Raw genomic sequence first — 27,210 nt, 5'->3', positions numbered from 1 at the left:
TCCCCGCTGTTTACATACATACGGCGCTGCTGCGCAGCAGCGCCGTAGAGGAGATCGGCGATCCCCGGCCTCTGATTGGCCGGGGATCGCCGGCATCTGATAGGCTGAAGCCTATCTGAGGTGCGCAGCTCATAATGAAGAGGGGAGGGAGGGAAGGAGGCAGAGGGAGGAATAGCGGCGATCAGACCCCCCCATCAGGACATCCCCCTAGTGGGGAAAAAGGGGGGGGGGGTAGTCTGATCGCCCTGCCTGCTATCTGACCTGTGCTGCGGGCTGAAGAGCCCCCGCAGTACAGATCAGCCAAACCCCCCGAAATCTGGAAGTGGTTAATTGACAGGACAATATACTCTGTAAGCGCTGCGGAAAATGTCGTCGCTATTTAAATACTAAAATACTAATGGTAGGGATTAGATTGTGAGCTCCTCTGAGGGAGAGTTGGCGACAAGACTATACGTATATACTCTGTGCAGCCCTGTGGAAGATGTCAGTCCAGCCTGTCCAGGCCTTCCCATCCACTCTGTCCCATCTCACCTAATCCATCCACACTGTCCGGTCCAGTTAGTCTGTCTGTCCTTTCTTTTACTCCTAGTTGGCAAGGTACCCCTTCTGTTTTTCTCCTCACTGGTGTGGTAGTCCTGGGGGATGGGATTTGGTGAGCACCAGGCAGCAATCCGCCTCCCATTAGGGGTGACGGCCCATCATCCCTTGCGGGGTACGCTGGTGAAGTCCTGTGCTCACTATCACCTATTTTTATTCCTCGCCCGGGACTGCCCGCACTGGTAACCAGTGATGAGATCACTAGAACCCTGACACACAGTATGTGTCATTGTGACTCTTTCTCACTTTGGAGTATACAGCGGAGGTCCACTTTAAAGGACCTCTGTCGCGAAAATGTTAACATTTAAAATACATGTTAACATAGACAAATAAGAAGTAGGTTTCTTCCAGAGTTAAATGAGCCATAAATTACTTTTCTCCTATGTTGCTGTCACTTACTGTATGTAGTAGAAATCTGACATTACCAACAGGTTTTGGACTAGCCCATCTTCTCGTAGGGGGTTCTTAGGGTTTTCTTTATTTTTAAAAGCACTTAGTGAATGGCAGTTGCTCCGTCCAATTGCCAAAAAAGTATACGGTGAGCAGGGAGGCTGGCCAGCATCATTGTATAAATCTCTTTCAGGGAATGTCTTTATAAAGAATAAAGGCCATACTGAGAATCCCCCATGAAGAGATGGACTAACCCAAAACCAGTCGGTAATGTCTGATTTCTACTACCTACTGTAAGTGACAGCAACATAGAAGAAAAGTAATTTATGGCTCATTTTACTCTGGGAGAAATGTACTTCTTATTTGTAGGTGTTTTAAATTTTAAGATTTTCGTGACAGTTCCTCTTTAACCACATAACGACCAGCTAACGCCGATAGGCGGCGGCTGGTCGTTTGTGGATTTCCATGGAACGAGCGGCCGTTTCCTGTCAGTTCACGGCGGATGTCTCCGTGAACAGCCTGCGAGCCTCTGATCGCGGCTCGCAGGCTAAATGTAAACATGCGGGGAAGAAATCCCCGCTGTTTACATCAATACGGCGCTGCTGCCTCTGATTGGCCGGGGATCGCCGGCATCTGATAGGCCGAAGCCTATCAGAGGCAGCGCAGGACGGATCGCCGTCCTGTGCCGCCCATAGCAAGAGGGAGAGGGAGGGAAGGAGAGGGAGGGAGGAATAGCGCTGCGGAAGGGGGCTTTGAGGAGCCCCCCGCTCGGCCACACAGAGCGGCGGCGATCAGACCCCCCCCAGCAGGTCATCCCCCTAGTGGGGAAAGAAGGGTGGAAATCTGATCCTCCTGCCTCAATCATGATCTGTGCTGCGTGCTGGAGAGCCCACGCAGCACAGATCTGGGAAAGCAGCCCCGGTCCTTAAGTGGTTAAGTTATATTCAGTAAAGTTCCTCTTTTAAAGAGAAACTCCAACCAAGAATTGAACTTTTTCCCAATCAGTAGCTGATACCCCATTTTACATGAGAAAGACAATGATTTTCACAAACAGACCATCAGGGGGCGCTGTGTGACTGATTTTGTGCTGAAACCCCTCCCACAAGAGGCTCTGAATACCGCGGTACTGCTGGCAAACTGCCACAATGTAACAATGTTCAGAGACAGGAAATAGCTGTTATTAGCTGTCTCTAACAGACAGAGCAGCTAGAAACAGCTAAATAACCTGCCCACAGTAACAATGTCACCATGTAATAAATGTCAGAATGTGAATCTGGGAGAGGAAAGATTTTACAATGAGCAAACACTGACTAAATCATTTATACATAATTATGGTAAAAAATGAAGCACTTTTTTTACTACATTATTTTCACTGGAGTTCCTCTTTAAGTGATAAATGCACCAGAAGGCGCAAGAACTTGCCCACTGTAGCAGAACTCTTTCACGAATGTCAGTTTTGTACAGCGTTAGCCTCCTATAGTCGTAAGCCCCACATGCATATCAATGTAAAGTTCTGCCCGTTCCCAGGGCTATCATCGCAATAACATTATGGCCATGACTGACATTTCTGCCGCGCACACAGTGCATTCACTTATAAATCACCGCTCTGTATGCGATCTCGGCAGTAAAACGCAGAGCCCGTCTCAGCCGCCCCCCCTCCTCCCGTGACTGACAGCTGCCCTCTCCAACTGGAGACCGCTTATAAATATCCCGTGATTAATGCCCGCGCCATAAACTCGTCCATCATTCACCTCCCCGAGATCCCATGCCAAAGCCCATCTACTTAACCGATCCTGCCAGTAATAAATATCTCATCAGACGGCCGAACATGTTATAGCTCTGGAAATTATGGCCGATCCGCTGACCAGGAGGAGAGACGGAAATTGCAGCCTATATATCATTATTGCCGGTATTGACAGGACCAACTGCTCAGGAGAAGTCTGCGCCGCGGTTTATTACCTGTATGGAGATTAGGATGTCTCATTTAAATATCTTCCCACCCACACTGAAAGACTCAATTCATAAATCCTGCGTCGGCCGGCCGCAGCTCCGAGCCAGAATGCCTAATTTCTGCATAAAAGGCATATTAATGAGAATGGATATATATATATATATATATATATATATTTCTCTTTTTGTATCGAGCCTAGGACCAAACAGGGATAAAATGTAAACTATGAAATATAAATCTCTTGTGGTGAACATTAAGTATCATCTTTTTGGCAGAAGTTCTAAATAATAATCATTTTATTTAAGAATCCTTATTATATGTATTGTTACCTAATCCAGACCTCCAATTATTGAGTTTTCTGTTGTGGTGTCAGGTTTCTTGTTGCTAGGTTGCAAAGCATGATGGGGACTGGAGGATTAGAGGCGTATCTATAGGGGAACAGGCCTTGTAGCCGTAGGCGGCCCAGAGATATAGGGGCCCCCAAAGCACAGAGACAACGAACGGGTTACCCAAATGGTGCAGTATGTCACCAAAAAAATTGATGGGAAAAAACAAACAAAAGGGGTGCTCACAAATGGAGGTTGCAGAAGGGCAACCAATCACTGTAGGCAGGTGGAGATCTATGATAATTACAACAGAGAGAAAATGTGTGCATCAACCAAGTGAACCTGACAAATCTGGCTTTGCAAACTTGGCCTATTGGCTAATCACGAGACATTGCTCATGCAAATATGCATTTGCTTTCGCATGCCTAAATATGCAGGGTCAAAAACCAAAAACCGCAAAACAATCGCCCTGCGGGAATTAGTTCATGCTACATAGCACTTGATTTGTCAGGTTCACTTGGTTGATGCACACATTTTGTCTCTGGTGTAATTAGCATTGCATTTTCTTTTCTTTGGAGGCAAGTGGCGAATGGCTTGTTTTAGGAGGTGAGAGCCCTGGAGCAGGCTGTTTGCGCCGGTCCTCCCCTTATGTGTCGCGCCCAGGTCATGCGCATATAGCAGAACGAAATGGACGTTAAGGTAAGTGCCTGTTTTTAATCTTGGGAGGTGTGTGCGGGCGGCTCTTCCCGGCGCTGGCCACGCTGGGGAGATCGCCTGCACCCCCCAGCCTCCACCTCCGGGGTGCCGCTGTGTGGGTTCCAGGCGGTGAGAGAGCCTGGGACCCCCGCGGCCCCCCGGTTGTATGGGGGCAATGGGAAGCCTCCTCGTGGCGCCCCTGGATAGTGCTATGTAGCATGAACTAATTCCCGCAGGGCGATTGTTTTGCGGTTTTTGGTTTTTGACCCTGCATATTTAGGCATGTGAAAGCAAATGCATATTTGCATGAGCAATGTCTCGTGATTAGCCAATAGGCCAAATTTGCAAAGCCAGATTTGTCAGGTTCACTTGGTTGATGCACACATTTTCTCTCTGTTGTAATTAGGTGGAGATCTATGAACCCAACTCCACTTGGGCAGTGTTTCAGCTTTTTCGACCCAAGTACTCCCTATCGCACTTCAGTTCCAGCCAAGGGCCCCCTGAATTCAGATTAATATACTTTGGCAACATTTACAACCATTATTTGAGTAAAGGTAGCCAGTATAGTTGCCCCCAGTATAGGTTAGACAGGTAGGTGCCTCCAGTATAAGTAGTTAGTGTAGTTGCCCCCAGTATAGGTTAGACAGGTAGGTGCCTCCAGTATAAGTAGCCAGTGTAATTGCCAGCCAGCATAGGTTAGCTGGGTAGGTGCCTCCACTATAGGTAGCCAATATAGTTGCCAGCCAGTATAGGTTAGCTAGGTAGGTGCCTCCAGTATACTGTATGTAGCCAGTATAGTTGCCCCCAGTATAGGTTAGCTAGGTAGGTGCCTTCAGTATAGGTAGCCAGTATAGTTTCCACCCAGTATAGGCTAGCCAGGTAAGTGCCTCCAGTATAGGTAGCCAGTATACAGTAGTTGCCCTCAGCAGAGGTTAGCCAGGTAGGTGTCTCCAGTATACTGTATGTAGCTAGTATAGGTGCCCCCAGTATAGGTTAGCCAGTAAGATGCCTCCAGTATACTGTAGGTAGCCAGTATAGTTGCCCCCAGTATAGGTTAACTAGGTAGGTGCCTCCAGTATAGGTAGCCAGTATAGTTGCCCCCAGTATAGGCTTGCTAGGTAGGTGCCTTCAGTATAGGTAGCCAGTTAGGTGCCTCCGTATAGGTAGCCAGTATAGTTGCCCCCAGTATAGGGTAGCTAGGTAGGTGCCTCCAGTATAGGTAGCTAGTATAGTTGCCCCCAGTATAGGTAGCCAGTATAGTTGCCCCCAGTATAGGGTAGCTAGGTAGGTGCCTCCAGTATAGGTAGCTAGTATAGTTGCCCCCAGTATAGGTTGCCAGTTAGGTGCCTCCAGTATAGGTAGCCAGTATAAGTTGCCCCAAGTCTAGGTTAGCCAGATAGGTGCCTTCAGTATAGGTAGCCAGGCATAGGCGCAGCAGCGGAGGAGAGAGGGCATAGCACACTTACAACTCACCTTCCGGTATCCCCACAGCCTCTATCTTTTTCCTTTCCCATCGCGTTGGTAACAGCGCCCCCTATGATGACATGCGGTTACCAACATGACGGATGCATGGCAGAGGAAGAACAAAGAGGCTGCGGTGGATCCTGGAAGGTGAGTTTCATAACCTATGCCTGCTCTCCCCCACAGCTGCGGTCTCCCGGTCTGCCCGCCTGTAGAAACAAGCCTGGGGCCGCATACCCCTGGTCTACACTAACCATGTCTTGAGAAACACTGCACTTGAGTATCCAGGCAAACTGGTGTTTCTGATATTATTGTCAGATCCCACAAGATTAGCTACATGTTTGTTTTTGGTGTGTGATTCAGACACTACTACAGCCAAATAAATCAGCAGGGTTGCCAGGCAACTGTTACTGTTTAAAAGGAAATACATATGGGAGCCTCCATATTCCTCTTACTACAGTTGTCTTTTAACTCCTTCAGCACAGCCAATTCAGGTCATGTGAACTAAACTGTTAAAACAAAACACTTCTCTCACAAAATAGAGATCTCTGTTTGTTTAGCAGGTTACACGGTATATTTAGAATTTAGCTTGGAGACGGGCTTTTAAGTAAAGTGGTTCATAATGGTCTCCTGATCAATATAGCAATATAATTGCCCTATTGATTGTAGCCTCACCTGCAGCTTCTAGCACAGAGGCACTCGGGCTGTCACACACACCTCTATGGCTGCTATGCTGTAATCTACCCTGCTAGATGCACTAAAATATAACTTGTGTATTTGTGCTTGCAAAGAAAAAAAAATCACACTTGCAAAGAAAAAAAAAAAATCACTATAAAGATTCAGGGTGGAAATCAGGTGCTAATGAGAGTTCATTGCACTAAACACATTCCAGCAAAAATACATGTAAGGCCCAGTTTACACTGGCACTATAAAACGTTCTGTTAGCAGATTGTAATGGAGTGGATGCTAACGGATCCAGTGTTAACCTGTTCACATAGGTCTGTTCGATTGGACTGCAAGCTTTTTGTGTAGTGTTGTTTTTTCTGCTGAACGTTGTTCCTGCCATGAATCCAATTGTCAGCTCTTAATCCACAGCTCTTAAAGAAGACCTGTAACTAAAAAAAGTTCCCCTGGGGGGTACTCACCACGGGTGGGGGAAGCCTCCGGATCCTATCGTGGCTTTCCCCATCCTCCTGTGTCCCATGGCGGTCTCGCTGTGCCCCTCCGAATAGCGGGGATGTAAATATTTACCTTCCTGGCTCCAGCGCAGGCGCAGTATCGTCTCTCCGCTCGGAGATAGGCGGAAATAGCCGATCGTTGTTGGTCCGCTCTACTGTGCAGGCGAAAGTCATCTGCGTAGTAAAGCGGACCCAACAGAGATCGGCTATTTCCACCTATCTCTGTGCTGAGAGCCGCAACAGCGCCCCCGCTGGAGCCAGGGAAGGTAACTAAATCGGCGCTTATCAGGGCTTGTCGGGGGAGGATTCCGGGACACTTCGGGGGAGCCAGCGCTGGACTACCTGCAGCTACAGGGATGGGGGAAGCCTCACTGGGACCCTAAGGCTTCCCCCTCCCTAGGGGAGTACCCCCCAGGGGATGTTTTTTTTTTGTTACAGAGTCTCTTTAATCCTTCTCTGTTGGGTACATACAAATTCCGCCAGACTACTGACCTTTTAATAAGGGGCTCTAGGTCTGTCAGCGCGGCCACCTGTCAGCGTGCGTGCACACGCCCGCGCACACACCCACTCGCCGGGCATGCCCGCTCGGCCCCCTGGCTGTCCTGCTCCTGTCCCAACAACAGCTGTCCTTGCGTCAAATGCGTAGTAGCGCAAACGCAGGGACACGTGGACATGGGACACAGAGACACTTAGGTTTTATTAGGTAGGATTTGGTATGGAGGATTGGGAAAGTAATTGACAATACTGTTGAGCTTCATTTGTGCAGTGCTGTTCTTTGTTGTGTTTTTAGCTGTCTCCCATCCAATTGCCTAACCCTAACCAGTCCCTTGCCTGAAAATCTCCTTCCTAATGCCTGACCCTAAGCTCCTCCCTCAAAGGGATTCTTAAGGTCCCGTTTCCACTAGAGCGAATCTGCATGCGTTTTCTGCATGTAGATTCGCATAGCCAATAATAGTCAATGGGCCTGCACAGCAGAGCCATCAGAATTTGCACACCGCAAGGCTAGGGTGCGATTCGCTTGTAATGTAATTAATAGGAAATTTGCATGCGTTTTTGCTATGCGAATTCGCATACGTTTTCGTGTAATATCAATGTAAAAGCACACAGGCACTTATATGGCTAAAACCGCATACCTACAAAGATGCACAAAAACGCATGCAAATTTGCATGAAAATGTGCATACAAACAAATGCGAATTCGCATCCGCATGCAAATTCATATATGCATTTTTCGCAAAGAAATTGCACCGCACTAGTGGAAACGTAGACTTAGGCTAGAAATAAAAAAACATTTTTACTCACCTGTAGCTTCTAGCAGCTCCCTGCAGCCGTCCTGTGCCCTTGCAGTCGCTCACGGATCCTCCAGTCCCCCGCCGCCAGCTACTTTTTCGCTTTCGGCTGATAGGCTCACTATGCCTGTACAGGCCTGGCCACGCGTCTCCTTCTGTGCGTTCCCGTCCGCAATACCATCCTGCGCAGGTGCAGTATGTAATTGCGGACGGGAACGACTGTCGGGCCTGTCAGATCAACAAAACAATTGGCGTCCGAGGACAGAAAGATCCGAGAGGCTCCCATCGCTGAATCTGTCATTTAGTTCGGCACTGTTATTGGCCTGAGGAAGCGGGCTCTGACCCGCGAAACGCGTTGCCTGTGCTACTAATAAAAACCTTTGTTAAATAAAAAGATTTTTCGTCACTGAGGTAAGCTATCTCAAATTTATTTCCCGTTTTAAACTGCTTTTAGATGTTTTTATATCACACCAGGGCACCTCTTATACCCTTATTGTGCTATCGTACCCCCTTACCTCACCCGTCTGAGGGGTGGGTACAGACCACACGTGGCTTCGACCAGGGTGGACATCTGTTCCCTTTATTTTATTATGGAGAGCGACCACATCCAGGTCCCTAGGGACCACCCCGAGTGGAGTCGGGTTTGTTGTCTCCACCTGCTTCCTGTGGTCGGTTGCCCCTCTGCAACCCACCTTTGTGAGCAGTGTCTTACTTTTATTACATTCCATTGTTTTTGACATACTACACTATTGGGCTCCCACTTTTGTCTCCTGTATCTTTTCACTAGAGGGTGTTTTTGACACCCACATCCCGCATTGCTAACCCATTCATTCTAGTGAATGGGATCAGCAGCGCAACGCACAGCTGAGCAGATGGCCGTGCGATCATGCGCGTCGCGGAGAGAGAAGCCGAAGGGAAAGAATTGGGTGTGACAGAAGTAGTGCGAGGTGGGGGAATGACACAGCAAACAGGTGGGATGTAGCCTGTGTGTCTCCATCTGGACAGCGCTGGCCTAGGCTGTTTATTATGTGGAATTCTGGGAGACTAGAGGTCTTTTCTACTGGCTTTAGAACTCTTAAGTAAATTAACATTTCACAGATATCACTCGCCAGTACTAAAGATGTCGCCTCCTGTGGTAAACTTCAGACTGTAGAGTGGACACATTTTTCAATGGCTGGTCACTGACTAAATCAATCGTAAATGAATATTGGAAAAAAAATAAAAATCAATTTCATGCGTTATTTTGACTACATTTCCTCTTTAAGAGAGCCACGGAGGTAAGGAATACACACAAGTCATCCACTCCTCTGCTTGCCTCAACTCTGCACTGAATTCTGGGAGGTAGCTGGGATTGCAGGCTCACATGAGGCAAGCATGGCCGGATTTGAGGCAAGGCTACAAAGGCCACAGCCTTGGGCACCAGGAAGCAAGGGGCGGGCAGTGGGCTGGCACACTGAGGCAGTTAAGCTGCCAAACATGTAAACGGCAGCAGTCACAAACCCAGTGCGTGGCCGCCATGCTTCCACAATGGTGAGCAGTGGAGCACTGGACTTGTGCTCCCCCTCCCCTCCTTCAAGCACAGCACAGAATGGGCGGTGTGTACAGTACCAGGGAAGTACACAGGATGGAGGGAGAACAAGAAGAGAGCACAGGGCCAGGGGAACAAACAGGACAGAGGGAGCACATAAGACGGGTGGTGCACAGAACAGGGCCGAGGGGGGAGGGGGCTGGTCCAGGATAATGGGCATTGGGCGGTAAAATGCCTAAATCCGGCCCTGGAGACAATTTCCCAGGAGTGGTAATGGGAGAAGTGTATGTAAACACCTGGGAACCACCAGGCAAGACTGGGTAGTCATCAGAGCTATTCACGCGCTCAAAATCAACTAGACATCATAATTACATTATTGATCAGAGAGCACTTTCAGATCGATGCAGCCAATTTGAGTTATAAATACACTAATCCTTTAAACAAAGCCCAGTGATTTTATCTTTTTTGTCTTTTACAACTTTTTCCCCATGTAGTATTATTTTTGTTTCTCCATCCCATGAATCACCAATAGGTTTGACCACTCTAAGTGATTTATGTTCCTGTCCAGGCGCACAGACCTCGTGGAAAATGTACTTTTCATAACACATTTTTATTTTCACTTTTAGAGCTCCGTTTTTGCATACATATTGCTTCATTTGAATTATGGCCAGCTGAAGGCAAAACAAACAATATTTATTATGCTGTAATAAAATACAGCCTAAAAAAAAAAAACTCAGCCCTTGCTGGTAGCTGTTGGTTTTGCTCTGCCTGCAGTAAGGCTATTCGGCCACTGGATGGCAGTGTTGTTACTCTGAGGGATAGGGTGGAAGCATTACACTGTAATGTATGTTATTTTTCACAGCTCTCATCTTATCTGCATTCTTTTCCAACCTGTTCCTTTACTAATGCAATTATTTACGTAATCAAAATGCAATACTGCACCTAAAAGTATTCATCTTGTCTGACTAATGGAACTAGTCTATTAGTACAACTAACAATGCATCACAGCTTGTGAAAGCTTGGGGATTGCTTGGCCGCTCGCTCTTTAACCGCTTCAGAGCCTTGGAGCGTTGGGTAAACATGGCTTTCGTTTAGAGGTGAGTACACACCTTTGATGGATGTCGCCCATTGGGGATCAGGACCTGATCCTCTTGGGCCACATCGCTGGGCGGGGCTGCTGTGTAGCTGAAAACTCACTATGTTGCTATGCGGGGGGACACGACGGAGGGACCATGAGTGGTGTGTATGATGTCATGCGGTGGGGGCGTGAACAATGGGATCAGCGTAGCTGAGGGTGAGTATATCCGCCAGGCAGATCTCTTGTGGGTTGGAGGCTGCCGTACACACGCCTGATTGTTGGCTGAGGCGCCTGATAACGACCGCCTAAGCCTACTTAAAAAGTGCAGGAGGGGGTGAAAGTATTTCCCTGGGAATTTACCGTTAGTACTTCCGGGCTTCGCTTCCGATTGGAGGAAGCTGACAGAGGCGGGGAGCCATTCAATGCAGGAGGCGGGGGAGGCAATGCAGGGGGAGACTGAGGAGGAAACTGATTGACAACTGGCAGCTAAACAGCAGGCTAGCGACAATCAGGCTGCCGCTAGCCTGGCGCTATTTTGCAGAAGGGGAAAGCTGAGTCGGGGGGGGGGGGGGGGGAGGGGGAGGGGGGACGACTGGTGGCGGCAGCAGAAGGACACAAAGGCATGTCATTGTACACAGAACATACATCTGTGTCTTATTATCTTTAGTAAAAAATGCCTCGGGTTCTGTTTATTGATCAGTGAGATGCCGGTGATCATTGATTACAGGCACTTTGATAGGCTTTGGGAACACATGCTCCCATTCACCGATCAATGTGCTAATGGGCGGCAGTGAGATATGTATATCTACACCCCTGGAGCCAAGATGCAGACTTAAGGGGCGAAGATATGCTGTCACCACTCTAAACAGTGGTTAAAGTGGACCAGAACGCAGAACTTTCTTTCAGCTCTAAAAGATAAGCAACAGCATAAAAACCTTTAAAGAAAAACATTTCTTTATTACAGCTTACAGAACTCCTGCAATAAATCTGCAGTTTGTCTACTTCCTGCTTTCATGGAAGCAGAAAAGGGTTCACATCCTGTGTTTGTTTAAATATTAGCTGTGTCTGCTGAGAACTGACGCAGCTGAGAGTTTGAATTACACGTGCGATTACTTAAGGATGAGGGGAAATTAGACAAGCTCTTCTGCATTTCTCTCCGTTTTCCTTGTGTCCTGTGCAAGAGTACAGGTCCACTTTAAAGCGGGATTGTCACCATAAAAATCAAATTTCAACAGCAACTGGTCTGAGTGTATTAAAGGGGAACTGAAGAGAGAGGTATATGGAGGCTGTCATGTTTATTTCCTTTTAATCAATACCAGTTGCCTGGCAGCCCTGCTGGTCTATTTCTCTGCAGTAGTATCTGATTAAAACCAGAAACAAGCATGCAGCTAGTCTTGTCAGATCAGACTTATAAGTCTGAACCACTGAAACACCTGATCTGCTGCATGGTTGTTCAGGGGCTATGGCTAATAGTAATAGAGGCAGAGGATCAACAGGGCTGCCAGGCAACTGGTATTGTCTAAAAGGAAATAAACATGACAGCCTCCATATACCTCTCTCTTCAGTTCCCCTTTAAGTGATAAAGATGGTAATCCTGCATTCAAAACTTTCAAAACTTTTTCTGCTGTTATGTTTTGGAGTTATCACATACCCTAGGAGCACTGGCCCTTTTATAGTCAGTGGCAAACAGTTGCATGCTGGGGGTTCTTTTTATCTATAATCTATTCCTCCTTTTCCATTTATTTCCCTGCCTAGCTGCTCATCTGAAACCCGATCATCTGCTCACTTGTGTTTACAAGAAAGGCTGAGGTGACTCAGCAATTGGAGGAGAAAAGAAAAAAAGTTAAGGGCAGAAATGACATCAGGATTTAGCCTCAAACTGTGGGCAAGACATGGTTTCCACCAGGAACAGAATTCTCTTCATTTACTATATAAAATTCACTGAAATGAAAATGTGGACAGTACAGTACACTTATATATGTGTTTTTCCCCCTGGCATAGTATGGCTAATCCTACTGCTTTAACTCTTCCTGTACTGGAAACAACATTAGACTCGTATATCTGCTGCTAATGTTCTATTTCTTAGCTGTACTACACATACAAACCATTATATCATATTTTTTTTTCTCGCTTCAGTGTCTCTTTAAATCGATTCCTGATGTACAGCACCGAAAGGAAAAGCAATCAAACAAAATAGCCCTGAAAGATAACGGCAAATAACATCGTAGCACCCACTGATGGATTATGTAATGGGGCTGTAGGCAAGTAGTAGATTTGAGGCCCTATTGTGATCTTTTTAGTAAGCTGAAAGAGTTTAGAGAAGGTGGCTGGTGGCCCTCCTGACACCAACTAGACCCCAAGCACCTGCCTAGGTTGCCTGGTGGATGATCCTGCTCTGGTAGAACCAGATCTGCTGCACCAGTAACCAGTGCCAAAAAGCTGAGTATGTGTAATAGAATTAGTGTAGCTAGCAGCGCTGCAATGTTCCCCTCTGAATTATTTAATATCACTTTCATTATGGGCATACTGTGGCTAGCTGGGGGTCTCAGGAATCCGCTGGCTCTTGTAGTACTCCCGTGGCCAGCTGGGGGTCTCAGGAATCCGCTGGCTCTTGTAGTACTCCCGTGGTTAGCTGGGGATCTCAGGAATTTGCTGGCTCTTGTAGTACTCCCATGGTTAGCTGGGGGTCTCAGGAATTCGCTGGCTCTTGTAGTACTCCCGTGGCTAGCTGGGGGTCTCAGGAATCCGCTGGCTCTTGTAGTACTCCCGTGGTTAGCTGGGGGTCTCAGGAATCCGCTGGCTCTTGTAGTACTCCCGTGGCTAGCTGGGGGTCTCAGGAATCCGCTGGCTCTTGTAGTACTCCCGTGGCTAGCTGGGGGTCTCAGGAATCCGCTTGATCTTCTAGTACTCCTGTGGCTAGCTGGGGGTCTCAGGAATCTGCTGGCTCTTGTAGTACTCCCGTGGCCAGCTGGCGGTCTCAGGATCCGCTGGCTCTTGTAGTACTCCCGTGGCTAGCTGGGGGTCTCAGGAATCCGCTGGCTCTTGTAGTTCTCACGCGATTAGCTGGGGGTCTCAGGAATCTGCTGGCTCTTGTAGTGCTCCCGTGGCTAGCCGGGGGTCTCAGGAATTCGCTGGCTCTTGTAGTACTCCCGTGGTTAGCTGGGGGTCTCAGGAATTCGCTGGCTCTTGTAGTACTCCCGTGGCTAGCTGGGGGTCTCAGGAATCCGCTGGCTCTTGTAGTACTCCCGTGGTTAGCTGGGGGTCTCAGGAATCCGCTGGCTCTTGTAGTACTCCCGTGGCTAGCTGGGGGTCTCAGGAATCCGCTGGCTCTTGTAGTACTCCCGTGGCTAGCTGGGGGTCTCAGGAATCCGCTTGATCTTCTAGTACTCCTGTGGCTAGCTGGGGGTCTCAGGAATCTGCTGGCTCTTGTAGTACTCCCGTGGCCAGCTGGCGGTCTCAGGATCCGCTGGCTCTTGTAGTACTCCCGTGGCTAGCTGGGGGTCTCAGGAATCCGCTGGCTCTTGTAGTTCTCACGCGATTAGCTGGGGGTCTCAGGAATCTGCTGGCTCTTGTAGTGCTCCCGTGGCTAGCCGGGGGTCTCAGGAATTCGCTGGCTCTTGTAGTACTCCCGTGGTTAGCTGGGGGTCTCAGGAATCCGCTGGATCTTGTAGTACTCCCGTGGCTAGCTGGGGGTCTCAGGAATCCGCTGGCTCTTGTAGTTCTCACGCGATTAGCTGGGGGTCTCAGGAATCTGCTGGCTCTTGTAGTGCTCCCGTGGCTAGCCGGGGGTCTCAGGAATTCGCTGGCTCTTGTAGTACTCCCATGGTTAGCTGTGGGTCTCAGGAATCCGCTGGCTCTTGTAGTACTCCCGTGGCTAGCTGGGGGTCTCAGGAATTCGCTGGCTCTTGTAGTACTCCCGTGGTTAGCTGGGGGTCTCAGGAATCTGCTGGCTCTTGTAGTACTCCTGTGGCTTGCTGGGGGTCTCAGGAATCCGCTGGCTCTTGTAGTACTCCCGTGGTTAGCTGGGGGTCTCAGGAATCTGCTGGCTCTTGTAGTTCTCACGCGATTAGCTGGGGGTCTCAGGAATCTGCTGGCTCTTGTAGTACTCCCGTGGCCAGCTGGCGGTCTCAGGAATCCGCTGGCTCTTGTAGTACTCCCGTGGCTAGCCGGGGGTCTCAGGAATTCGCTGGCTCTTGTAGTACTCCCGTGGCCAGCTGGCGGTCTCAGGAATCCGCTGGCTCTTGTAGTTCTCACGCGATTAGCTGGGGGTCTCAGGAATCTGCTGGCTCTTGTAGTGCTCCCATGGCTAGCCAGGGGTCTTAGGAATCTGCTGGCTCTTGTAGTACTCCCGTGGTTAGCTGGGGGTCTCAGGAATTCGCTGGCTCTTGTAGTACTCCCGTGGCTAGCTGGGGGTCTCAGGAATCCGCTGGCTCTTGTAGTACTCCCGTGGCTAGCTGGCGATCTCAGGAATCTGCTGGCTCTTGTAGTACTCCCGTGGCTAGCTGGGGGTCTCAGGAATCCGCTGGCTCTTGTAGTACTCCCATGGCTAGCTGGGGGTCTCAGGAATTCGCTGGATCTTGTAGTACTCCCGTGGCTAGCTGGCACGGTCTCAGGATCCGCTGGCTCTTGTAGTACTCCCGTGGCTAGCTGGGGGTCTCAGGAATCCTCTGGCTCTTGTAGTACTCCCGTGGTTAGCTGGGGGTCTCAGGAATCCGCTGGCTCTTGTAGTACTCCCGTGGTTAGCTGGGGGTCTCAGGAATCCGCTGGCTCTTGTAGTACTCCCGTGGTTAGCTGGGGGTCTCAGGAATCCGCTGGCTCTTGTAGTACTCCCGTGGTTAGCTGGGGGTCTCAGGAATCCGCTGGCTCTTGTAGTGCTCCCGTGGCTAGCCAGGGGTCTCAGGAATCCGCTGGCTCTTGTAGTCCCCCTGTGGCTAGCCAGGGGTCTCAGGAATCTGCTGGCTCTTGTAGTACTCCCGTGGCTAGCCGGGGGTCTCAGGAATCTTCTGGCTCTTGTAGTCCTCCTGTGGCTAGCTGGGGGTCTCAGGAATCTGCTGGCTCTTGTAGTCCTGCTGTGGCTAGCTGGGGGTCTCAGGAATCTGCTGGCTCTTGTAGTACTCCCGTGGCTAGCCAGGGGTCTCAGGAATCTGCTGGCTCTTGTAGTACTCCCGTGGCTAGCTGGGGGTCTCAGGAATCCGCTGGCTCTTGTAGTCCTGCTGTGGCTAGCTGGAGGTCTCAGGAATCTGCTGGCTCTTGTAGTCCTCCCGTGGCTAGCTGGCGGTCTCAGGAATCCGCTGGCTCTTGTAGTACTCCCGTGGCTAGCTGGGGGTCTCAGGATCCGCTGGCTCTTTTAGTACTCCCGTGGTTAGCTGGGGGTCTCAGGAATCCGCTGGCTCTTGTAGTACTCTTGTGATTAGCTGGGGGTCTCAGGAAATCGCTGGCTCTTGTAGTACTCCCGTGGTTAGCTGGGGGTCTCAGGAATCCGCTGGATCTTGTAGTACTCCTGTGGTTAGCTGGGGGTCTCAGGAATTCGCTGGCTCTTGTAGTACTCCCGTGGCTAGCTGGGGGTCTCAGGAATCCGCTGGCTCTTGTAGTACTCCCATGGCTAGCTGGGGGTCTCAGGAATTTGCTGGATCTTGTAGTACTCCCGTGGCTAGCTGGCACGGTCTCAGGATCCGCTGGCTCTTGTAGTACTCCCGTGGCTAGCTGGGGGTCTCAGGAATTTGCTGGCTCTTGTCGTACTCCCGTGGCTAGCTGGGGGTCTCAGGAATCCGCTGGCTCTTGTAGTACTCCCGTGGTTAGCTGGGGGTCTCAGGAATCCGCTGGCTCTTGTAGTACTCCCGTGGCTAGCTGGGGGTCTCAGGAATCCTCTGGCTCTTGTAGTACTCCCGTGGTTAGCTGGGGGTCTCAGGAATCTGCTGGCTCTTGTAGTTCTCCCGTGGCTAGCTGGGGGTCTCAGGAATCCGCTGGCTCTTGTAGTACTCCCGTGGCTAGCTGGGGGTCTCAGGAATCCGCTGGCTCTTGTAGTACTCCCGTGGCTAGCTGGGGGTCTCAGGAATCCGCTGGCTCTTGTAGTCCTGCTGTGGTTAGCTGGGGGTCTCAGGAATTCGCTGGCTCTTGTAGTCCTGCTGTGGCTAGCTGGGGGTCTCAGGAATCTGCTGGCTCTTGTAGTACTCCTGTGGCTAGCCAGGGGTCTCAGGAATCTGCTGGCTCTTGTAGTACTCCCGTGGCTTGCTGGGGGTCTCAGGAATTCACTGGCTCTTGTAGTTCTCCCATGGCTAGCCGGGGGTCTCAGGAATCTGCTGGCTCTTGTAGTACTCCTGTGGTTAGCTGGGGGTCTCAGGAATCCGCTGGCTCTTGTAGTCCTGCTGTGGCTAGCCGGGGGTCTCAGGAATCCGCTGGCTCTTGTAGTACTCCCGTGGCTAGCCGGGGGTCTCAGGAATTCGCTGGCTCTTGTAGTACTCCCGTGGTTAGCTGGGGGTCTCAGGAATCCGCTGGCTCTTGTAGTTCTCCCGTGGCTAGCTGAGGGTCTCAGGAATCCGCTGGCTCTTGTAGTACTCCTGTGGTTAGCTGGGGGTCTCAGGAATCCGCTGGCTCTTGTAGTACTCCCGTGGTTAGCTGGGGGTCTCAGGAATCCGCTGGCTCTTGTAGTACTCCCGTGGTTAGCTGGGGGTCTCAGGAATCCGCTGGCTCTTGTAGTGCTCCCGTGGCTAGCCAGGGGTCTCAGGAATCCGCTGGCTCTTGTGGTCCCCCTGTGGCTAGCCAGGGGTCTCAGGAATCTGCTGGCTCTTGTAGTACTCCCGTGGCTAGCCGGGGGTCTCAGGAATCTTCTGGCTCTTGTAGTGCTCCCGTGGCTAGCTGGGGGTCTCAGGAATCTGCTGGCTCTTGTAGTACTCCCGTGGCTAGCCGGGGGTCTCAGGAATCTTCTGGCTCTTGTAGTGCTCCCGTGGCTAGCTGGGAGTCTCAGGAATTCACTGGCTCTTGTAGTTCTCCTATGGCTACTTGGGGGTCTCAGGAATCCGCTGGCTCTTGTAGTTCTCCCGTGATTAGCTGGGGGTCTCAGGAATCCGCTTGATCTTGTAGTACTCCCGTGGCTAGCCAGGGGTCTCAGGAATCTGCTGGCTCTTGTAGTACTCCCGTGGCTAGCCGGGGGTCTCAGGAATCTTCTGGCTCTTGTAGTGCTCCCGTGGCTAGCCGGGGGTCTCAGGAATCTGCTGGCTCTTGTAGTACACCCGTGGCTAGCCAGGGGTCTTAGGAATCTGCTGGCTCTTGTAGTGCTCCCGTGGCTAGCTGGGGGTCTCAGGAATCTGCTGGCTCTTGTAGTCCTCCTGTGGCTAGCCGGGGGTCTCAGGAATCTTCTGGCTCTTGTAGTGCTCCCGTGGCTAGCTGGGGGTCTCAGGAATCTGCTGGCTCTTGTAGTACTCCCGTGGCTAGCCGGGGGTCTCAGGAATCTTCTGGCTCTTGTAGTCCTCCTGTGGCTAGCCGGGGGTCTCAGGAATCCGCTGGCTCTTGTAGTCCTCCTGTGGCTAGCCGGGGGTCTCAGGAATCCGCTGGCTCTTGTAGTCCTCCTGTGGCTAGCCGGGGGTCTCAGGAATCTTCTGGCTCTTGTAGTGCTCCCGTGGCTAGCTGGGGGTCTCAGGAATCTTCTGTCTCTTGTAGTGCTCCCGTGGCTAGCTGGGGGTCTCAGGAATCTGCTGGCTCTTATAGTACTCCCGTGGCTAGCCGGGGGTCTCAGGAATCTTCTGGCTCTTGTAGTCCTGCTGTGGCTAGCCGGGGGTCTCAGGAATCCGCTGGCTCTTGTAGTACTCCCGTGGTTAGCTGGAGGTCTCAGGAATCTGCTGGCTCTTGTAGTGCTCCCGTGATTAGCTGGGGGTCTCCGGAATCCGCTGGCTCTCGTAGTCTTCCCGTGGCTAGCTGGGGTCTCAGGAATCTGCTGGCTCTTGTAGTCCTGCTGTGGCTAGCCAGGGGTCTCCGGAATCCGCTGGCTCTTGTAGTCCTCCCATGGCTAGCCGGGGGTCTCAGGAATCTGCTGGCTCTTGTAGTCCTCCTGTGGCTCGCTTGCCATCCCGTCTCCCGTGAGGTGTGCGGTGGAGAAATGGTTAATGCTCATTAATTGCTGCTGCAGAGCGATGCGCTGAGATCGCAGCTCAGTGCTATTAGGGAAGCCAGTAATTGCTTCTTATAATGCAGTGACTTTCTCGCTGCCCATGAATCAGCTTGTAAATTGTGGGGAAATGATGTGCCTCGTTATTAGCACTGCTAGATCATGTATCAACCAACACAATGCAATCAGACTGCGGCGGGAGTCATGTGCCTGATCCCCTGTTTTGCAAGACAAGCCGCTACAGGCTCTCCTGTGCTGCCTGCAATGGCTTCCCTGGCTGAAGAGCTTGTCATTGTGTCCTCCTTGTGAGTCACACACCCCTGCCACACTGCTTAGCTGCCCGCTCGGCTGGCCCGCCCCCTGGTCGAACCTGCGCCCTGTCCCAACGGCTGTCAGTGCAGGACATGCACAGTAGCGCAAAAGCACTGACACATGGACAGGACGCAGGGACACTTGCCTTTTATTAGGTAGAATATGTTTTTTTTTTTTTTCATTATATAGCATTTGTTCTCTAGAACAATTTTGTTTTCTTTGCATTTTAATGGAGAAAAACAGGAAAAAAAGTAGAAAAAATTATTATTACATTATTTCTCAGTTTTATTAATTCCAGTTTGAAAATAAAAAGCGCTACTGTAGATAACAAAAAAACACACATTTTGTTTGGCTATTTTTACCATTTATCACAAAACTTAGATTATGTTCCTGTCACAATTTTTGGTGAGGATATTTGATTCTGAAATAATGCGACAGTGTGTATTTTTTACTATGAACTGAGAAAATAAAATCATTTTTAATGGTAAAAATCAATTTTATCGGCTCAGGGAACATGTATTCCCTTTCACCAATTAGTGCTGCAGCAGATAGTGCCAGAGGTGTGCACAGGAGCAAGCCCAATCCTGCACAGCGCTGCTTCAAGGAGTCAGCAGGCAAAGTCAAGTAAAATGAGTGGTACTTACCGGGGGCTTCCTCCAGCTCCAAGCTCCCAGGACGTCCCTTGCAGCTCTCCCCGCAGCCGTTCGCCGCAGGTCCGTCCCGGTCCCCGGCGATGACGTCATAATCCAGCACGGTGAACTTTGTTACAGGTGGCCATACATCAGGCACCTTAGAGCCGATTGACCAACCAATTCGATTATAATAATCGATTCAGATGAAAATTGGTGTCGCCAAGTGCATTCCTCAACGATGACGCGACCAATGCATTAATCAGTCAGACATGCTGCAAGATGTAGGGCCGACTTGCTCGATTGGGTGCACGGTTGTAAGGGTGAGCGATATCAGGATGACCAACAAAACCCCCGACGCTAATGTGCAGTGTACAACCCCCCCCAGCTCAGTGCAGTATACATTACCTTTCCATGTTTACCACTTGTCCTCTGCTGGCTCCGGGCGCTGTCCTTCATTTATACGCGCGCCCCACGTGGTTGCCGGAGTAACCCGGGCGCGTGTGACGTCACCTACGCTCCCGCGTTATTGGAGCAACCATGTGGGGCACGTGTATGGAAGAAGGACAGCGCCCGGAGCCACAGAGGACAAGTGGCAGCCATGGACAGATGATGTTTTTGCACTGGGCGCTGGTGGGGGTACATTGCATATTAGGGGGGCAGCGTCGGATGCGGCATCACAATACCCGGATCAGTTTCAGCATGAAATTGATCGGGTATCAGCCTGTGGTGTATGGGCAGCCGACAGATCTCTCTCTAATCAGATTCGATTATAGAGAGATTTGTCTCTTTATTATTATTATTATTATTATTATTATTATTTATTGTATTTATAAAGCGCCAACATATTACGCATCGCTGGACATTAGTTTAGGTTACAGACAATATTTAGGGGTGACATACAGCAATATGACAATACAGGAATACATGCAAACCAGATCACGCAGCACAGTATGAGTACAAGGTAATGCTTAGTCAGTCACTGGATGGGAGCATGGAGATTAGGCAAGTTAGGTTCACTCAAATGCATAGCATGGGTGCACAGTAATGGAGGTGCATGATCAGGTAGGACACAAAAGGAGGAGGACGCTGCCCACATGCTTACAATCTAGAGGGAGAGGCAGAGACACGAAAGGTAGGGGACCAGAGTTCAGCTGTGGGTTTGGAGCAATTGAGGGGTAGTAGGCCAGAGTGAAAAAGTGAGTTTTGAGGGACTTCTTGAAGATGTTGAATGAGGGGGCTGCCCTAATGGGTTGAGGTTACATAGTTACATAGTTACATAGTTATTTTGGTTTAAAAAGACATACGTCCATCGAGTTCAACCAGTATAAAGTACAACACCAGCCTGCTCCCTCACATATCCCTGTTGATCCAGGTAGGAAGTTCCATAGTGTTGGGGCAGCTCTTGAGAAGTCCTGGAGGCGTGCATGGGACTGGGTGATGCGGGGGACGGTCAGACGAAGTTCATTGGAGGAACGGAGTGAGCGGCTAGGTGTGTACCTCTGAGTAAAATCGGAAATGTAGGACAGGTTTTGTGGACAGATTTGTAGGTCAGACACAATATCTTGAATCTGATTCTGGACTGGATAGGAAGCCAGTGGAGGGATTCACGGAGGGGAGCCGCCCTGGTGGAGTGATGGGAGGAGTGCATAATTCTGGCTTCCGCATTCATGATGGACTGCAGCGGGGCTATTCAGGTCATAGGGAGACCAGACAGAAGGGCATTACAGTGGTTGAATCTTCCCATCATCTCCTGATGTATGGCTAGCTTAACAGGTGCTCTTCAGACCACAGATCTTGAGCTCGTTACCGAGCCTAAACTTTTCATGTTGTGCTCTCAGCCTCTGCCGGCAAGCGCTGTTTATGTTGAGCGGCGGGTAGCGGGCGATCCATCACAGGTCTTAGGCGGATGATCAGGCCCGTCATGGTGGAATCGCCGCGTTCCGCGCCTGCTTATTTAATGTTGAACATAAGCGGATAGTAGCAGCAAATGATCTCATTTCATCTTAAGGAGAGAGGCAAATGAGCAGAGCCCTGCAGTTATCAGATTGACGGCGTGTGAAAGTCAAATATATGTATTTTATTAGGACGGTATATCAGGGAATTTACACTCGTAGGCGGAGGCTGCTTTACGACTGCGGTTTATTTATTATCCCCTGTTTATTGCACGGAACTGCAGTTTTAGCAAGTGTAAATGTCTAATACCATTAATCACTGCATACATTACCCAGCCTGACGACATAAAAAGTTTGCTAAGGTTATTCCGGTGTTCCTCTGGTGTTTCTTCTGGGAGTCCTCTGTGAATGAAATGGAAGATCTGTTTGTGTTGCCTCCAGTAAAAAGGTTGCGCACTTTCCAGTGGCGTAGCAAGCAGGCTATGGGCCTTGGTGTAAATACTGTATTGCCCGCCCTCTCCTCCCTGTGTAGCCACGCCTCCTCCCCACATCTAGCCATGCCCCTCTAAATACAGCAAAGTCCCCGTTATCCAGAACCAGGCAAATGGAAGTCTCAAGTATTAAAGTATTAACGGGGGGATCGGTGACGATCAGAGGGTGTCGGACATTTGTACTAGGTAGCCTAGTGCTAGCTAGTGTGTTTTCAGCCGCAGGATCTCTGGGGGGGACTGGCGGGCACAAAATGGCAAAACCTCCTGAACGGCGAGACGCTCAGGAGGTTAAAATCTCACAGAACTGACAACAAATAGACAGGTCCAAGTGCTGCTATCTATAACCACACCCCCTAACAATGCGATAGGCTAAAAGGTTTGTTTTTTTAGATATACATATGCACAGAGGGAGATACTGGTTGCATGGCAGTTAGAAACAGCCGTTATTTCCCACAGTGCACCAAACCTCTCAGACAGGAAACTGTCAGGACCTAGGTGCTGACATCACAGTGTGGGAGGGGTTTCACCACAATATTAGCCATACAGACCCCCCCCCACCCCCACCCACCCCGATGATCTATTCGAGAAAAGGAATAGATTTCTCATGGGAAAGGGGGTATCAGCTACTGATTGGGATGAAGTTTAATCCTCGGTTACAGTTCCTTTTTAACGGCTTACTTTTTATTGCTGTAGTGGTCCTTTAAATCCTGGGCCCCTCAACAGGATGAGCACAGCTTCCCATGCTGTATGAGGAGTTGGATAAAAAAGGTATAACAAATATAAATGACACAGGGTTATATGCAGTGTTGAATCCAATGAAACGTGACTGATTTACCCTTAAACCCTCTATAATTATGCCTTAAAGCAAGCTGGGGTATCCCTGATGGGTAGTTGCGGCTCATAAAAGCAGCACATTTCTGCTAGCTCTGCAGCTCAGGTTTATGCTGTTATTTTGTTAACAATAGTCATTTCTGATTGCAGGAGGGGAAAGAATTCTTGCTGAAAAGCCTGGCATCATGGCTGCCGAGTATGCAGAAATCGGAATCGGCGGTCCCGGAGCAGGAGGCCTGTCAGCTGGAGGTGTCCGAGGTAAGGCTCCCCTGATAAGTCCTTTATGGCCGGTGCAAGCCGCATCTTCACAGCCAAACTCCAGCTCAGGAAATTAAAGAGAAACTGTCACAGAGGTGAATTTGTAATATGAACTTCTGCGGTGAAATATATCTAAGGGCCCTTTTCCACTACTCTGCGTTTTGCTATCTGTTTCCTATCGCTAATGGATCACAAAACGCAGGGTACAGTAAAACTAATGGAAACTGCAGCGGCCATTTCAATTAGTGTGAACCGATTGCTTTGTGATTTTGTCCTGAGGGCAATTGTCTTCCTGCTGCATCTTGGATGCGATTGAGCTCCTAATACTGAGTATCATAGCTCAAGCGCATTAGTGGCATTTAGCATGAAATGCGATCGCATCACAGCGATGCGTCCCGCCGATGGAGGACCCAGGTGAGGGGCGGGGTCCGACCCCCCCTCCCCGCCGCTGTGCCCAATACCCCCTTCCTGCCCGCTACCCCCTTATGCGGCGTATGCTATGCCGCGGGTCGGCTAGTGTATTTATATTGCACTGACATCTTCTGCAGCGCTGTATAGGGTACATAGCCATGTCACTGACTGGTTTCAGAGGAGCTCACAGTCTAATCCCTAGTCTAATCCCTACCATAGTCATTGTCCATTTTCTTCTTCTTTTTTTTTGTGGGGTGGGAGGGGCTGCTTAGCTGAATGTTTTTAGAATGTGGGGGGAATTCAGAGTGCCTGGAGGAAACCCACACAAACCCAACGGGAGAACCTTCAAACTGCATGCATGTGGTGTCCTCCTTTCCCAGATTATAAAAAGAACCCCAGTGCTGCAAGGAGCTTGTTGTCCAGTTTTAAAAATATACATAAAATTGTGTAAGCCACATGAAATCTTATGGTGGCCATACATAGTACAATAAAAAGGTTCGATTATCCCGTTTCATTCGATTCGATTATTTAGATCGAATAAAGTTGAAAAAAAAATTTCGATCAAGAAATTCGAACGATTATCCCGTTTGTTCGAGAAAAATTAAATCTGACATGCTGGAAAAATCTTTATATTCGATCTAACTGAATAATCAAACTAAATTATCTGATAAAAAAAAAATGAAAAATTGTACCATGTATGGCCACCCTTAGAGGCCCTGTAGTGACTAAGGCCCAGTGCACACCAAAAACCTCTAGCAGATCCGCAAAACGCTAGAGGTGTTTGAATCAGATTTCAGGTTCTAGGCATGTTTAGAGAGGTTTTATAAACATGCCTAGCGTTTTTTGGAGTGTTTTTGTGTAGCGGATTACAAATATTGTTACAGTAAAGCTGATACTGAACAGCTTCTGTAACAAAAACGCCTGGAAAACCGCTCTGATCTAGCTTTATTCAGAGCGGTTTACCACTTTCCTATTTTTTAACATTGAGGCAGAAATGCCTCAGAAATCCAAAAAATGCTGCAGCCCCCGAGTTTGGGTTTGTGGAAAAAACGAGCCGCTCTGGTGTCCACCAGCCCATTCACTTTCATTAGCCAAGCGGTTTTCCCCCTGCAAGCGGTTTAAAAAACGCTCCAGAACCGCTCCGGTGTGCACCAGCCCAAAAACACTGCAGTAAATTATTACTCCTCTAGAGTATTCTGGGAGAACAGGTATATTTAATACAGGCTGTAGATCTCACTGTAAACAGACATTCCACAGATATCACACCTGACAAGATGTCCCCAGCTGCGATAAATTTAAAGAGAACCCGTGGTGGGTACAGAACATTTTAAAAAAAGAGGCTACCTGATCTGGGGGGCTGGGCAGATCAGGTAGCTGCCATTCACGCCACTCTCTGTTGGCCTGCAGCAGCATGGTTTCGTTTCTATGACCTCTGGGGTCATGACGCTGGAAGTAGAGTGAGATGCTCTCCCAGCATGCAGGGAGGCGTTGGAGCGGCAGGGGGCGTGGCCAGGAAGAGACCACTGCTCAATAGCAGTTGTGGAAAGGCTGTAGGAACCAGGGCTGTGGAGTCGTGGAGTCGGAGTCGTGGAGTCGGGCAATTTTGGGTGCCTGGAGTCGGAGTCGGGAAAAAATGCACCGACTCCGACTCCGACTCCTAATGAATTTGTAACTGTAATTAAAATAGAAAATATGATAAAATGTTCTATTTCTCAGATAATAGTCATTAAAAATAATGTATATATACAGTATATATACAGTAATAGCTGTCCACAAAAATGAAATAAACCAATCAAAATTAGTTACTTGTGCTGCTTCAATAAAGCAGTCCCCGTATTTTTAAGGTCAGATATACACATCTGATTGTGACTGTATATATGATGTGTACACAGGAATCTCTTATATATACTAAATAACATCTATGCTGTAAGAATAAAGCCTGATGTGTAGCTGTGTCACTAATAGAGATGGTCAATGAGATGGAAATAATTCTGCATTGATGCTGGTTTATGCAAATGTATGCACCCCCTTTGCTGATGAAATCAAATAATTTGATATGTTGTTAAAATTTGGTTTGGTGACTACAAATTAAAGGGTACCTGAGACGGATGAAGTAAAGTTTTATACATACCTGGGGCTTCCTCCAGCCCCCTTCAGGCTAATCAGTCCCTCGCTGTCCTCCACCACCCGGATCTTCTGCTATGAGTCCTGGTAATTCAGCCAGTCAGCGCTGTCCGGCCGCATGCCGCTCCCACAGCCAGGAACATTCTGCACCTGCGCAATAGTGTGTGCATGTGCACTACGCCCGACTGGCTCAAGTACCTGGACTCATAGCAGAAGATCCAGGTGGTGGAGGAGGACAACGAGGGACTGATTATCCTGAAGGCGGCTGGAGGAAGCCCCAGGTATGTATAAAACTTTAATTTCATCTGTCTCAGGTTTACTTTGTTACACAGTAGTACTATACTCTACATATGCACTCCCCACAGAGCTGCAGAGAATCCACTGAGAATGCTGTGCACATTGCACACAGAGGTGTTGTCTGTTTACAATCTCCTCATTCCCCTGCAGAGTACCTGCACATCACTCTTACATGTACCCACACTTACATTGCCTAGGGCCTGATAGATGTTCTTTGTTCCGGCCTGTACCTTTTACAAGTACTCTTACCAAGGACTAGTTTTAGTCTAAAGGAAATAAATATAGTAGTCTACATATCCTTCTCACTTCAGTTGTCTTGTAAAATTCCTAAGCGTTGGCAGTTAAGAGATGAATTTCATGTTACATACTTTTGATCAACAAAATTGTAATATGCAAATTAGAGGAGTCGGAGTCGAGGAGTCGGAGTCGGAATCGGTGGAATCCTAAACTGAGGAGTCGGAGTCGGTGGATTTTTGGACCAACTCCACAGCCCTGGTAGGAACGCCCCCAGTGGGCGTTTTGAGCAGGAAATACCTCTCCTGCCATTACCCTCCGGAATAGTGACAATCATTGTCGCTAATTTCGGGGGTGATAGCACGGCGGGGGGGATTGGGGAGGTGTGCAAAGAGCGGCACGGGGCAGGAGACAGGCCTCTGTGTCCCATCTGCGCCCCGCCGCACGGACTCGGGTACACTTTTTAAGAATGTAAATCGGGGAGGGAGAGGAAAGATTTTACAATAACAAAGGTTTTACAAAGAACAAATGATTTATGGATTAACAACTTGAGGACCCTGGGCTTACACCCGCCTAGTGACCGGGATATTTTTTACTAAATAGGCCACTGCAGCTTTAAAGAGAACCTGAGCTGAAAATAAAAAGTCAAAATAACCATACACAGGTCATACTTGCCTTCCTGTGTAGTCTACTACTCAATCTCTTTCTCCTCTCCTGCATCCTGTTTGTCCACTGTGATCAATGGAATTCTCAGTCTTCCATTTTGAAAATGGCCATTACTCCCTAACTGCTTCCTGGTCAGCACACTGTTAAACTGTAATAGCGGCCACTTGAGCCATAGGGAAACATGGACATTACCTTGCACATTCAGTTGTAACTGACAGCTGCTGATATATAACTGACAGCAACTGGTATATGTCAGTTCTGACAAGATATTGTCAGAACTGGAAGGGATCACTGTAAGAAGAAAATGGTGAGCATCTGAGAGGAACGGACTGTGATGTTAGTATTTAATATTCATTTTCAGCTACGTCATGTGTTTGTTTTAAATAATTTTACTCGCTTCAGGTTCCCTTTAAGGGTTCTCTGCAGGGTTGTACAGCACACAAGTGATTCCCTCCCCCCTCCCTTTCT

At 49.1% G+C, this 27,210-nt stretch overlaps 1 protein-coding gene across 2 annotated transcripts in view; it reads left to right on the top strand.

Moving 5' to 3' along the window:
• The window catches only part of LOC137518126 (uncharacterized), a 716,045-nt gene that overhangs the window by 75,737 nt on the left and 613,098 nt on the right, over window positions 1-27,210 (top strand). For both annotated transcript variants that reach the window (XM_068235497.1, XM_068235496.1), the window contains exon 7: window positions 22,903-23,010. In XM_068235497.1, the coding sequence (XP_068091598.1) occupies window positions 22,903-23,010 (108 nt within the window). The remainder of the gene's footprint in view (window positions 1-22,902; window positions 23,011-27,210) is intronic.

The sequence above is a fragment of the Hyperolius riggenbachi genome, chromosome 5, assembly GCF_040937935.1.
Source record: "Hyperolius riggenbachi isolate aHypRig1 chromosome 5, aHypRig1.pri, whole genome shotgun sequence".
NCBI lineage: Eukaryota > Metazoa > Chordata > Amphibia > Anura > Hyperoliidae > Hyperolius > Hyperolius riggenbachi.
This window is presented reverse-complemented; position numbering and strand designations above follow the sequence as displayed.